Source organism: Cupressus sempervirens, chromosome 11 (assembly GCF_028749045.1).
Source record: "Cupressus sempervirens isolate cs-2001-9-10 chromosome 11, ASM2874904v1, whole genome shotgun sequence".
NCBI classification, from domain to species: domain Eukaryota; kingdom Viridiplantae; phylum Streptophyta; class Pinopsida; order Cupressales; family Cupressaceae; genus Cupressus; species Cupressus sempervirens.
Window position 1 is genome coordinate 293,388,624 of NC_143128.1, and position 15,052 is coordinate 293,403,675.

The 15,052-nt window shown below is 39.9% G+C and overlaps 2 protein-coding genes across 6 annotated transcripts in view; one reads left to right on the plus strand and one right to left on the minus strand.

Moving 5' to 3' along the window:
• LOC149529270 (pentatricopeptide repeat-containing protein At5g67570, chloroplastic-like) overlaps positions 1-15,052 on the minus strand; it is a 280,374-nt gene that overhangs the window by 244,410 nt on the left and 20,912 nt on the right. The gene's annotated exons all lie outside the window — the stretch shown is intronic.
• Positions 8,956-9,957, plus strand: LOC149529271 (uncharacterized). The gene is made up of 2 exons (XM_089810940.1): positions 8,956-9,285; positions 9,391-9,957. The coding sequence occupies exons 1-2, from the start codon at positions 9,100-9,102 to the stop codon at positions 9,715-9,717; spliced, it is 513 nt and encodes a 170-aa protein (XP_089667066.1). The 5' UTR covers positions 8,956-9,099; the 3' UTR covers positions 9,718-9,957.

The following is a 15,052-nucleotide window of genomic DNA, read 5'->3' on the forward strand; positions in this document are numbered from 1 at the left end:
AAGTCCACAGCCTTACCCTTGTTTCAAAGGAAAATCGCTATGAGAGACCTAATTTGCAAGAAGGCTAAAAACCACAAAATTGCAATGTGTGTAACCAGCTTTTGTGAGATGTTTTGATGGTTGGAGTTTGGGATAAATCCATCATTTTGAGAAACTCTAGGATGCCTAGAACTTGAAACAGCATATTGAGTGTTGTGTCTTTCAAAGGAAGGTAGACCCTAGGAGTGGAGAGGAAACCTAGGAGAGAGAAAAAATCAAGAATTTGAATCAGCATTGGATACAATATCAGTGCATATTGAAGGATTGACAAAGATCAGAGAATCTTTTGATGTGTGCACTCAGCATCACATTTGCTATATCTAGTCTGGTGTGAGTCAAATAATGCAAACCTTCAATCATAGATCTAAACTTCTTCTACTCAATTGTAGGTGTCTCATCTTTGCTAGATAACTTGTGACCAATTATCACAGGTATACCAACAGGCTTACAACTTTCCAAGCCAAATCTTTTCAACAAGTCTTTCAAGTACGTAGATTGTGATAAGAAAATATCATCACTATTTTGTACAATCTGTAGACCCAAGAAACATTTCATCACACCAATCATACTCATCTCAAATTCATTCTTCATTTCATCAGCAACTTTATCACTTGCTTCATCATTACCTCGAAAGATTATGTCATAAACAAATATCACAATGATTAACAATTCATTCTCAATTTCTTCCAAATACAAATTGCTATGTGACGTACCTTTAGCAAATCTCAATTTTGTCAATTGTTTATCCAATCTTGCATACCAGGTTCTAGGTGCTTTCTTTAGACAATACAATGCTTTCTTCAATCTGCATACCATGTCTTTTTCTTCTGTCAAAGGGAATCCTTCAGGCTGCTCAATGTAGACCTTGTCTTCAAGTTCTCCATTCAAAAATGTTGATTTTACATCCATCTGATATACTTCAAACTTCTTACTTGCTACATAAGCCAAGAACATTCTTATTGCTTCAAGTCTGGCAACAAGAGCAAATGTTTCCTCATAATCTATGCCTTCTTATTGTGAATACCCTTTGCATACCAATCTTGCTTTATTCCTCACAACTTCACCTTGTTCATTCATCTTATTTCTAAAAACCCATTTAGTTCCTATAACATTTTTGTCTTTAGGTCTAGGAACCAATTCCCATGTCTTATTTTTCACAATCTGCTCTAGTTCTTCCCTTCATTGTTTGAATCCAATCATCCTTGCATGCCTCATCTACACTTTTTGGTTCAACTTGAAAAATCAAGCATTATTCTTCATGTACTCTATTTTTTGTCATAACTCCTTCGTCTTTGCTTCCAATAATCTGATTCTCAGGATGATTCTTTGTCAAATTCCTGTTCGATGTAAGAGTTTTTGCTTCAATTCTTATTTCTCTCGATTCAGATCTTTGTTCTTCTCTTTGTTCAACAATTTGAACATCATTTTGCAAATCATTGATAGTCTCAAACAAAACTTCAATATTCTCTCTAACAAGTTTAGGATTATCTTCTTCTTCATCAAAAATTTAATCTAGCATTTCCTCTTTAACTGCAAACTTTTCATTCACTTTCACATTTGCACACTCAACAATAGTCTTGGTTCTTTGATTAAAACATCAATAAGCTTTGTTTTACAATGACTAATCAAGGAACATACTTTCATCACTTCTTGCATCAAACTTACCAATATCATCATCTCTTTATGTAACACTTATTTCCAAAAATTTTGAAATATTTTACTGAAGGTGCATGTCCAAGCCATAATTCATAGGGAGTCTTGTTTGTACCTTTTTCTGATCTACACTCTATTCATGGTGTATACTGTTGTGTTGATTACTTCTCTCCAAAATGTCTTAGATAAATCATTCTCAAACATCATTGCTCTTGTTGCTTTTGTTACAGACTTATTTCTTCTTTCAACAATCCCATTTTTCTCAAGAGCCTTAGGTACTAATAGCTGTCTTTTACTATCATTTTCTTCACAAAAGATGTTAAACTCTCTTGAAGTAAACTCTCCACCTCTCTGTGATCTCAAACATTTTATCTTTACTCCAAATTCATTCTCAACTCTATTCTTGAACAACAAAAACTTTTCAAATGCCTCAAAATTTTCTTTAAGAAATGCTACCCACATCATTCTAGTGAAATCATCAACAAAAATCATAAGGTACCTTTTACCATAGAATCCTCTTGTTCTGGTAGGACCACTTGGATTTGTATGAGTAATCTCCAATTTTGTTGTGATAGTAAACTTCTTTTTAGGAAAAGAAACTTTCTTCTACTTTGCCATAACACATTCTTTGCAAACAACATTAGTAGGTTTCACAATTCTAGGTAGATCTGACAGAAAATGTACTACTAGCCTTCACAATGTTATCAAAGTTTATATGACAGAATCTTCTATCCCACCATAGTTTGCAAACTCTCTGAGTACTCTCAAAGTTGCCGAGTACTCTCAAGTTTTTTTGCTGGGCGAGTAATCTCAGGTTTAACTCTCGCGTATTTATAGATGTTAAAAAACGTAGGTAAACATGTTGATGCATGGAAAACATTGGAGTAGATGTATTTTTCACATCATTTTAGTGTTATAAAACTATACATTTTCTCTATTGAAATGTCAATTACTAATTTAATACATTTTATAATTGTATTCTACAAAAATATATGTTTATTTAAGAGATTTTAAATTTTAGTACTTTCTGAGTTGCCGAGTTTTCCCCGAGTTTTTGTTAAGAATATGCCGAGTTTTTCCCGAGTTGAAAATTTTGGACTTGTCGAGTACTCTCTGAGTCCAAGTCTACAAACTATGTATCCCATAACCAACTATTATCCACCTTTGCAACCAAACAAGTCATCTTTAATGGATTCAATCGAAACACATTACCTCTAGATCTTTTACCAGTTCCAATCAACTTACCATATTTATCCTTGATGATACATGTCTTCTTTGTGAATTGCAATTGATAACCTTTATCAACCAACTATCCAACACTCAATAGGTTATGCTTTAACCCATCAACAAAATAAACATATCAATGTTAGTCTTTCCATCAAGAGTAATAGATCCTATTCCCTTGATACGACAAGTTGCATTGTTACCAACTCTAACAATTCCTCCATCATGATTACTAAACTTAACAAACTTATTCATATCTCCAATCATGATAAGAACATCCACTATCTATAATCCAATCAGATTTCTTTTCAACTTGCAAAACTAGGGCCTTTTCTTCTCTAATTTCTTTTTCAAGATTTTCTTTATAGCCACAAATCCTAATTCATTGTCGCTTTCACTCTAAACTCTTTCCTCAAACTCATCATCTTCATTTGCATATAAACAATCTCTATGATGCAAAGCTTGGCAACAAAAGAGTGAATAAGACCAATATAATATCAAAAAAAAATTGACACCTCTTAGCAACCGAACTTAATTCATTGCATAACTCACTATGTTTGGGCAAAGAAATTCATAATCTTTTGATATCTGAGAATATCAACAAATTCAAATCGCTGAACCAACACACTAACGATTGATTTGTGTTCATTGTTTCTTAGTACCTTGCGGGGCTGTCAAAATGCCATACTATGAATTTAATGCTTTTAACATAACCCATCGTCACCTTTCATTATTTCCTCAAGACCGAATACACAACAAAAGATCTCGGTTAGCATTTGAATCTTCTCTCACAATAAATACAGTGCTCACAGGTTCATCACCTTTTTACTACTGTCAAGGCCGAGTTCAACCTATGGCAATCTTCACTCCAAACAATACTATAACTCACGTTTCATTTCCCTTTATTTCACTGTGACTGTTGTCACCAGTCTCCTAGTTTCCAAATACAAGTGATTTTGCACAGCCTTACCTACGCACTTTATCATAACTCCCTTTTTCGACATGCTTCGATCACCATCTTAACACTATTGGCTCTTCTAAGGAGACGGTGAAGCATTGTAGTAACCCCGACAGGTTATGCTTCTTTTTAACACCAAAATCTTAAAACGTCAAAGGTTAGGCATTTCATCAAACAGTTAGCATACAAGCTCTTACACCACTGTAATGATCCTTACTATAAAGGTTACTACAAACCAATGCTGAACTTGTTAAATGGCAAGGATGTAATGTTTCAAGCAAATTCATCAAATAAGATGGAAATTATAATTCCAATGATAATAGCATGTCTTCTAATAGTAATCAAATAACAGCGTCAGGACTGTAAGAGCCAGACATATTCAATTAAAGCAATATCAAAACCTGGAATAGTCGTTCCCCAGGGGTTGTCATGTTCATGCACCCCTAGACCGCACCTTTTTCTGAGCCTGACTGCAGTTCCTGCTGGTTGTGATTGATGAAGAACCAATGAGGATTCAAGACAAGGCGGTTTATAGCCTACCTTCCACAAAGCCTCGTCGAGCATCACCAGTAGTAGATCTCCCCCGTAGGCTAGAGCAGCCTGATTATGAGACGCCAATAATGGATCTCAGACCAGTGTCAACCAATAAGGTGCCAGGAGTAATGCGTAGCTTACTGTGGAGAGAAAACCACATCCGCAGAGATGCCCTATCAATATTATTCAGTAATTGCTCACGCATTAGTCAATATGGAGATCGCAGGTATATGGTGCAAGACGTCTAGCCAAACTTGCACACAAAACTCCACCAGGTCTCTAACTTGCACTCTCCCTTTGTTTGGTGATTCCGGCCTTTAAGGATCCAGCACACCAGCATTACGTGGGTGCATTCTGCATGATGATACTCCGCTAATGGATGCGGCCCTGTGATTTGGAGATTCTTATTTCCGCCTACCGGAATTGACGCCGCTTGTGCTGACTATCGTTTCCAACTTAGTCTTCACAATCCATCGGGTCTGCTATTAGAATATTCAGAGCCGATGGATCCCAGTTTTATCTGCCCTCATTCAGTGTATCGCTGCCACCAGATATTATGTGCAAGTTAATATGATTCGCAACTTGCGATTGGAGCCCGACAGTTAAGATTCGATCCACCTATTATTAGAACCTGTGCCCTAAGTCGTGTGTAAATATGGCACGTGTTTGAATCATGCTTCCCGTCAGCTTCGGAAGTTCACGAGTTGTCCCACGGAATTCGGAAAACCTTGCTGCTTCCTTAATCTTGATGGTCACCTAGTTAAGTGATATCAAAACCTTCCTTCTTTAATCAGCAATCGAACCCCTTCTGAAGCCCACTGAATAACTGAAACTCGCCTCCAATACAGAAACGCTACAATTCCTCAATTCTGCCCCTGACCTGATGATCTGAATTGAATCCTTCAAAGAATAGTGATGCGAGATCCACAAAATTGGCCTTAAGCCACAAATAATCGCCCTGATGAAATGACTAAATGTCACCTCCAATCTGCAATAATTCGGATGATATTTCACATCCTCAAAATTGCGTACCGATTGAGAGTTATCGTTCTCAATGGCCAGTTGTGACAATTGCAGAAACCCTAGGTTCCACAATGCACCTGTGATTGAATCACAATCTGAAAACAAAGAGAGATAAACAACTGCCTGATTCGAATGGAGCCCTGGGGTGCCTATTTATTCTTTTCTCTCCATCTTCTCCAGAAACTTCTAGAACATTTTTGATTTTATCTATTAAGTGACTTTATTAAATATTTTATAATTCAAGTCACTATATTAAATTAATTAAATATAAAGTTGCCTTTTAATATTTATTTATTTGATAACTTTATAAATAATTAACTTAATATAACTTATTTATTTAATTAAAACGATTAATTAGTCGTCCTCATAAAATATTCATTATTTTGGACAACCAAGTTAACCAAATTAATTAAATCAGACTGCCTCCGAAAATGGGGACATGACAGTCCGCCCTTCCTGAAATTGCTTGTCCCCAAGCAATGGCTGAACCATAAACCAATCAATCCGCCTGGATCCCAAATGAAAACATGTGTAATATCCAGTGTAACACGGGGACGCGTCCCCCCCCAAAATTTGGGCCGTCTCGGAGACGAGGACGTCCCCGGGACGGGGGGACGGCGTCTCGGCGTTTCGGGCGGCGCCACTCAAAGCGCCACCGCCGCCGGAGACGGCGAGACGTCTCCGAGACGGGTGCGGGGGGACGCCTGGACGTCTCCCGCGGCAAGCAAAAACGACACATAAAAAAACAACGCATTTTTAAAATGTTTTAATGTTTTTTATTTATTGTATTGGATTGTGGGGCCCATCCATTCCTCCTCCTTTGTTTAAAACCCTTCTATTCTTCATTTTGATTCACATTTGCATTTCTCATTGTTTGCAACAGCAAGAACAAGAAGAGTGAAGAGCTGAGATAAGGGTTTGTGCAAGAGTGAAGAGAGTGTTTGCAAGTGAAAAAGGAGAGCTTAGGAGCAAGAAGAAGAAGAAGAGGAGGGTGGTTCTAGGTTTTGGTTCACCGAATCTTGTTGAAGTTTTTAAAGCAAAAGGTAGGGTTTCTAACTTTCTAACGAATTTGTATGATTTTGAAATGCATGTTTATGAATGTTTTTGTTTGTTTAGACGACCTCTGTTGTCATTGAACTCTTTGAAATATCTATTTCCGATTGTTTAAACTGATGACTTCCACTCTGTTAGAACTATATTAGAAGACCAGGAAAAAAAAAAAAGTATAAAATGAAAATTAACTTCCAACGGTTCCGTAGGATTTGGGCTTTTCTGAGCCGATTTCAGTATGTAAGAATTAACAAAAAAAGTTAAAATTTTTTTAAACTTTTTTTGTTAATTCTTACATACTGAAATCGGCTCAGAAAAGCCCAAATCCTACGGAACCGTTGGAAGTCAATTTTCATTTTAAATTTTTTTTTTTTTTTTTGGTTTTTTTTTTTTTTTTTTTTTTTTTAATAAATTTTTTTCAATATAGTTCTAAGAGAGTGGAAGTCGTCGGTTATGATTATCATTTATAAATTATAAATTTCAATAATTTAGCTTTATTAATTTTTGTTTTTTCATTTTGTGAAATGCAGTGTCACAATGAATACTCATAGTGATGATGAGATGGAATTTCATTCAAATAGTGGCAGTGAATCAGAATATGAGCCTGAGCCTGAGGTTGGGGTTGAGGATGATGATAACACTGTTGAGAGGGGTGACCATGAGAGTGACATTGCGATTTCGGTTGGGCCAAATCAGCAAGGGGCCCAAACTAGTTCCACTTCCATGGGTACTGGTTTTATACTATCTGGTACTCCATCTACTGATTGCCCCTCCCCAGCTTTGGCACAGTGGGCTAGGGGTAAGTTTGATCCAAAATCTCCTTTAAAACAATTTGCCACTAGAATAACAAGCGGACAAGGAACAGGTGGCACAAGAAAGTGGAGATGCAATATTTGTGGTGAAGATTGGTATGGTAGCATCACTAGAGTGAATGCACATTTCCTCTTTTGGACAGGTAAAGGTGTCCAACCATGTAAGTTTTTGGGTGAATCCACAAACTTGAAGATTAGAATTGAATTCAACAAGCTTTGGGGAGTTCCAGAGGACTTGGGCCTTCCAGTGCCTACTACTTTGGCTGGTAGGCAACAGATTCAGACTATACAGGAGGTGCATGAGCAACAAATACAGGGGCAACAACACCGACGCATGTCTTCTTCTAGACCACAGCATAGAGCTTCATCTACTTCATTGCCAGGGGCAGCCTCCGTACCTTCCTCTACTTATAGCTCTATAGGTGTAGCAGCAGCTGAGAGGAGCAAGGGGAAACGCAGGGCACAGTCTAGTGACAACAACCCTATAGCAGAATTGTTTGCAGCCCAGACGAGAGAGAAGTTAGATGCATACATTGGAAGAATGTTATTTGCCAATGGCGTTCCACTTCACATTGCTCGGTCTCCTTATTTTAAGGAGGCATTTCAGAAAGTAGCGAAGGCGGGATTACCATCATATGTGCCACCAGGTGAGCACAAATTGAGGACTAAAATCTTGGATGATGAGTATGCCAAGATTGGTGAGTCCATGGAGACCATGAGGGCTGTTTGGGAGGAATCGGGGTGTAGCGTTGTCATGGATGGGTGGACGGACATTAGACACCGTCCACTCATCAATGTCATAGTCACATGTACAGAGGGCCCATTCTTTCTTAGGGCGGTTGATTGTTCGGGGCATCGAAAAGATGCTGATTTTCAGTTTCAGATTCTTCGGGAAGCCATTGAGGAGATTGGGCCACAAAATGTGGTCCAAGTAGTGACAGATGCAGCTCATGTGTGCAGAGCTGCAGGGAGGCTTATTGAGGCCACATATCTGCATATTTGGTGGACTCCTTGTTGTGTGCATGCTATGAACAATGCTCTAAAGGACATGGGGAAGATTAGTTGGATAAAGGGAGTGGTGAGTGATGCTAGAGATGTGCAGATGTATATCTGCAACCACCACACCTCACATGCACTATTTAGGAGCTTCGCCAACAAGGAGTTCTTGAAGCCAGTTGAGACACGATATGCATCCTATTTCATTCTCTTGGAGAGAATGCTTGATTTGCAGGAGCCACTGCAACTAATGGTTATGACAAATGAATGGAATAGGTGGGATGGTTCCAGGTCAGAGCAGGGGATAAGGGTGAAGGATATAGTTAAGAGTGATGTATTTTGGAGCGATGCAAAATACATTGTTTCTATTATTAGGCCAGTCTTTGAGGTGATCAGGTATGGAGATGGGGATGCACCCACACTTGGAGAGGTGTATGAGTGCATTGATTCTATGCTTGGGCAGATGAGGGTAGTTGTGCGAGAGAAGGACCCCACATTAGCCTTCTACAATGATCACATTCGGCCTATTATTCAGCGTAGATGGGACAAACTTAACACACCCTTACACATGGCTGCATATGCATTGAATCCGAGGTGGTACATGACTAGGCCTGGTAGAGTTACACCACTTCACGATGATGAGGTGATTTATATTATTATTATTATATAACACTTTAAGACTTAGATTCTTATCATTTTATGAATTAAAATCATTCACATTACTAGTATCTTGATTCTTCTATTTGCTAATAATTTGTACTTTTTAAATTTTTTCAGGTGAAGGAAGGGTTCTTCAAGTGCATAGACAGGATGTATGACCCTGAGACAGCAGCTAAGGTTCGCATTGAGTGGACCAAATTTGCTACTCTTAGGGGTTACAAACAAGCGGCAAAGGCGGATATCAAGACTATGGCACAAGAGGATCCCATTTTGTGGTGGTCAGCTTATGGACCGAAATCTACAACCACCACACTAGCTATTCGTTTGCTGTCCCAGGTACTTAGTTCCTCAACTTTTAACTTTTCATTGTTTATTGTTCAATGATCATTGTTCAACATCTAATTCCCGAGTCTTACATTAGCCAATTATTTTTCATCTCAGGTTTCTAGTTCCTCAGCTTCTGAGAGGAATTGGTCTACATATAGCTTCATCCACTCTCTTAAGAGGAATAGACTTACCTCTCAAAGAGCAAAGAAGCTAGTGGCTGTACACAGTGTGTTGTGTATCAATGACCGCACCACAAGTGTGTACAAGGAAAGCCCAGCATCACGATGGGATGTAGAGCCTGAGGAGCCATCGCAGATTGATGAGGAGGATGCTTTAGATCCAACCACAGGGCTAGTTGGTGTTCCCTTTTCAGCTCTTGATCTTGGAGAGACTGATAGTTCCAGTGGTGATGAGTTTCAACCTCCAGGGGATGATCATTGATCATTGATCATTGATTTGGCATTTTGATTTGGATGGACTCTTGGAGACTTGTAGTTTTTGTTTGCATTATATACTTATTTTGATATCATGGTTCATGGTACATGATACTTAATTGTAATCATCTTTATGTCAGGAGTCATGACTCATATGATCATTGATTACTATTAGATAGTGGAATCTAGATACTCATACTATTGATCTGAAGACTGATATATAGACTAATATTTATTATTTCGAATATTTTCTGATGTTCAATGTTCAATGTTCATTGTTTGTTTGTTATAACTTATTTGATCATGAATCATGACGTTCTAGTTGAAAACTTCAGTGCAATGTTCAATGTTTTTTACATCTATGTATCTTATATTGTATAATTGTAGTACATCTTTTCATAACTAGCATTTTAAGTATCATATGTATAGTACATACACCCCTGCTCCCTTCGCCACCCCCTCGTCCCCCGCCGCCGTCCCCCCGCCGTCCCCTCGCCGTCCCCAAATCAAGGTCCCTCTGTCCCCCCGTCTCGGAAACTTGTCCCCCCGTCCCCCCGTCTCCTAGGGCGGTGTAACTATGGTAATATCCCAATCCTTACCATACTCCCGTGGAGAAATCATCATCATCAACGTCGAAGACACTGCACTTGACACCCAAACAACTGACATCACTGACAAAATCATCTGAAGACCAACTGTAAATGTCGATAGGAGAAACCATTCTGCAGAACTCAAGCCAACTGAAACATCAACTCTATCAAAACTCAAGCCCTTGTCAAAATGACACCTGCACCCAACTGCACTGTAGATATGACAATAGCCATAGGTACCTAAGTCACTGCCAACAAATCTAATTGCTGATAAACTGTTCCGTGTGTGTCGATACTACAGGCTGTGTAACTTGCAACTACCAATTCTATTTTCAAAAGTTGGTGCCAATCCATCCCATAATGGATGGTAAGAAACTGGAGCCAAACTATACCTGCATGAAATCAAATCTTCTAACTCTAGGTCAAAAGAAAAGTGATGAGCGTACCCCACCGTATAATGCCGGTAAGAACCTCCGAACTCTACTACTGGCTCACCATTACTGAACTGGAAATCAACAGATGGCTCCAATCTCTGACTCCGAGTAGCTGTAGGCTGATTAGGATCATGTGCACTCCGCTCAACAAACCCCACCTCGAGATCCCTATGAGGCAGCTTAGTAGAGAGGACCACTATAATCTTCTCAACCAATCTACAAATAACACTAGTATCTTGGATGAGAACATCTTTTGTCACTTCATGCGAATCCAGATGAACACGTGCACTAACCAGTAAATACTCCATGAATGCTTCAGTGCAGTAAAAATTATACGAGGAAGCATCAATATACTCCCCTGCACACCACAACTGATCCTCCTGTAAGGGTGGCATACTCAACTGTACCACACTGTCATCTGTCTGAGAAGGATCAATCTGGAGACTTGACTCTACTGGTATCCCGAACTCATTAGGACCAGCTACTTCTAAATCCTGAACATGTGTGTCAGTTCCATCAATATGCTCCTCAGTAGCAACTGTAGGAGTGTACTCACCACCATCTACCTCAATAGACAAATGAACTGGGTCTAGGGCTGGTTTTGATCGTAAATGCTCCAACTCCACGGTCACCTCCTTCAACTAAAACTGCGATTTATGTAGATCTCGCTGTGTGTTCTCTAAAGCCTCAGTAGTCGCTATGAGCTCCTAGGAAAGTTCACTCACCTCTTCACGATCCAAGAGTGCCTCATAAGCTGTACTTCCCCACTCAATCAGGTGATCACGGTCGGCTACCAATCGTAAGTAATCCTGCTTCAAAATCCGTACAGCGTCATGCAAGGCATGAATCTCTGCCAAAGAAAGGTAACCACCACTGGACTCATCTGTCATAGAAGTACCCCAACCAGTAACGGCCAACAATTGACGAGCAGTATCAAAATGCTCACAAGCGATAGCAATGTCTCGCTCACTAACTTTCAACTGGCTAGTCACATGATGGCTCTGGCTGAACTGTCTCCTACAAGCCTCTTCTGGTGCTCTGTCTAAAGGAGTATCCTCAAGGTTACTGGTCTCTAGAATATTATCATCCATATCTCGCAAATCATTTCCAAGGTCCATATCAACATCCAGAGTGTCAAAATCTGTAGTACTGCTGTCTAACTCCTCTGTACCCAAAGAAGTTGTCAAGGAAGCTAGATCTTCAAAATTGTCCACTTCATCCTCCTGGATGTCATCAAGGCTAATATGATCCTGGGACTCATCTGTACATACTGCCAAATATGAAAAATCTTCAACACCTTCCAGCAAGAACGGTCGTCTACATATATGAACCAATCCCAACAACGGTGTATAAAGGCTAATACCAACATTGGTCAAGCTGCTGGCACAAAGAAAGACAACACCGGGTATTCTGCTAATCCAGTCCATGATAGTATTTAAACAATCATTGCTACCATTAAGTGTTCTCCAGTCAATTGAATCCCAAACGCTGCTGAAACATTCTTGAGTCCATATTCGTAAACAAGAAACAGCAGGTAACTCAAGCAAACTCCTTACCTGAATAATGTGACCAATACCAGCTAACTCCTCATATTTGTCTGACATTGTCCTTGTATCCTGGATGTGAATGCAAGATGAACTCGTATCATTATCAGCAACCACATATGAACCGCCTACTGCAGAAAACTGAGTGTCAGGCGTGCTAGATGAAACTAAGCTTAGCTCCATGCCATGCTCATTCCTATGTCTCTCCCAGTCCTGTAATGCCAATGGAGCATTCACCAAAGTTGCTCGAGTGTCCTCAAGCTCGCGAGAAAGCTTGGCAACTTTCTCCTCCTTCCTCCTCAAGGCATCTAAATAGTCTCTGACAACTCTATGGAGATGGTCACGATCTGATAGAAGATGTAAATAACTCAACTTCATCGTTCCCATTCCCTCTCTAATTGACTGTAAGTCAACACAAGAGGACTTGGCCTGAACTCCATTATGTCTATCCTGTAACTGAATTATCCGAATGTGATCTTCTAACATGTCCCGCATCCTGTCATGATGAGATAATGAAGCCACAATGCTATCTTTGCTCACCTTCAGATGGCCGGACAAATCATGGGAGGTATTACCAGCTTCTACCTCATGTGACGAAGTATCTAACTGTGCCTGGTACTCTCTGTCAGCAAAATCATGAATACTCAATATTTGCTCATTTTTACCAGGTATCTTAAAATCATTGCCTGTCGGAACCAAACCACCCTGAGTACTTGAGACATCACCCTTGGGAAACCCGTATACAACTGTCTCAACTTGAGTATCAAGTTGATAGTTACTATCCAATGGTGTCATATCTTTTACCACTTGTGGCTGAACTGAAACCTCTGACCAGTTGCACAATTGTTTCTCGAACTCCTCATTAAGGTTCCTAGTAACATCTCCCATTGTATCAGTCAATGCTTTGCGAGAAGATTTGCCAAATCGAAATCCAGTTGACTTAATCACCTTAGCTGGGTCGGACAGCCTGTCATTTATATGGTGGTGCTTAACCAGCAGTTCAAACATGTTATGCCTTATTTTCTTGAGTTCATCTTGAACGTCTGAATAGCCCTCCTCTTGTAGGAAGGTGGGGCGAGTAGGCCTATTTGTTGTCCATGATCTGCGCCTAGGAGCACCCTGTGAGCCTGCCACACTTCTATTATCATGATCCGGTGTACCTCTACCTTGAACAACTCTCTCCATTAAGGTAGTCAAAGCCTGTAGTGACTGAGCTATTCCTTGTTGTTCGGTAGTCATGTTTCTGTAAAATTCTCTGGTTTCATCAACTCTGGGGAATCTCAGAGTACTCTGTGACTGTCTTTCACCCATATCTCTGTCCTTAAGTGTTGTTCTCTAGCGAAAATAATATCTGGAATATGGTATAAAATATTTTCTACCCAACAGGATGGCAGAACAAAAGCTCCAATACCACTGTAGTAACCCCGACAGGTTATGCTTCTTTTTAACACCAAAATCTTAAAACGTCAAAGGTTAGGCATTTCATCGAACAGTTAGCATACAAGCTCTTACACCACTGTAATGATCCTTACTATAAAGGTTACTACAAACCAATGCTGAACTTGTTAAATGGTAAGGATGTAATGTTTCAAGCAGATTCATCAAATAAGATGGAAATTATCATTCCAATGATAATAGCATGTCTTCTAATAGTAATCAAATAACAGCGTCAGGACTGTAAGAGCCAGACATATTCAATTAAAGCAATATCAAAACCTGGAATAGTCGTTCCCCAGGGGTTGTCATGTTCATGCACCCCTAGACCGCACCTTTTTCTGAGCCTGATTGCAGTTCCTGCTGGTTGTGATTGATGAAGAACCAATGAGGATTCAAGACAAGGCGGTTTATAGCCTGCCTTCCACAAAGCCTCGTCGAGCATCACCAGTAGTAGATCTCCCCTGTAGGCTAGAGCAGCCTGATTATGAGACGCCAATAATGGATCTCAAACCAGTGTCAACCAATAAGGTGCCAGGAGTAATGCGTAGCTTACTGTGGAGAGAAAACCACATCCGCAAAGATGCCCTATCAATATTATTCAGTAATTGCTCACGCATTAGTCAATATGGAGATCGCAGGTATATGGTGCAAGACGTCTAGCCAAACTTGCACACAAAACTCCACCAGGTCTCTAAATTGCACTCTCCCTTTGTTTGGTGATTCCGGCCTTTAAGGATCCAGCACACCAGCATTACGTGGGTGCATTCTGCATGATGATACTCCGCTAATGGATGCGGCCCTGTGATTTGGAGATTCTTATTTCCGCCTACCGGAATTGACGCCGCTTGTGCTGACTATCGTTTCCAGCTTAGTCTTCACAATCCGCCGGGTTTGCTATTAGAATATTCAAAGCCGATGGATCCCAGTTTTATCTGCCCTCATTCAGTTTATCGCTGCCACCGGATATTATGTGCAAGTTAATATGATTAGCAACTTGCGATTGGAGCCCGACAGTTAAGATTCGATCCACCTGTTATTAGAACCTGTGCCCTGAGTCGTGTGTAAATATGGCACGTGTTTGAATCATGCTTCCCGTCAGCTTTGGAAGTTCACGAGTTGTCCCACGGAATTCGGCAAACCTTGCTGCTTCCTTAATCTTGATGGTCACCTAGTTAAGTGATATCAAAACCTTCCTTCTTTAATCAGCAATCGAACCCCTTCTGAAGCCCACTGAATAACTGAAACTCGCCTCCAATACAGAAACGCTACAATTCCTCAATTCTGCCCCTGACCTGATGATCTGAATCGAATCCTTCAAAGAATAGTGATGCGAGATC

What these genes read in the sequence shown, in the direction of transcription:
- LOC149529271 (XM_089810940.1), top strand. Translation starts at nt 9,100, where the DNA reads ATGTATGACCCTGAGACAGCAGCTAAGGTTCGCATTGAGTGGACCAAA. An exon ending in CTATTCGTTTGCTGTCCCAG is followed by an intron (nt 9,286 to 9,390) that starts GTACTTAGTTCC and finishes TTTTCATCTCAG; the next exon opens with GTTTCTAGTTCCTCAGCTTC.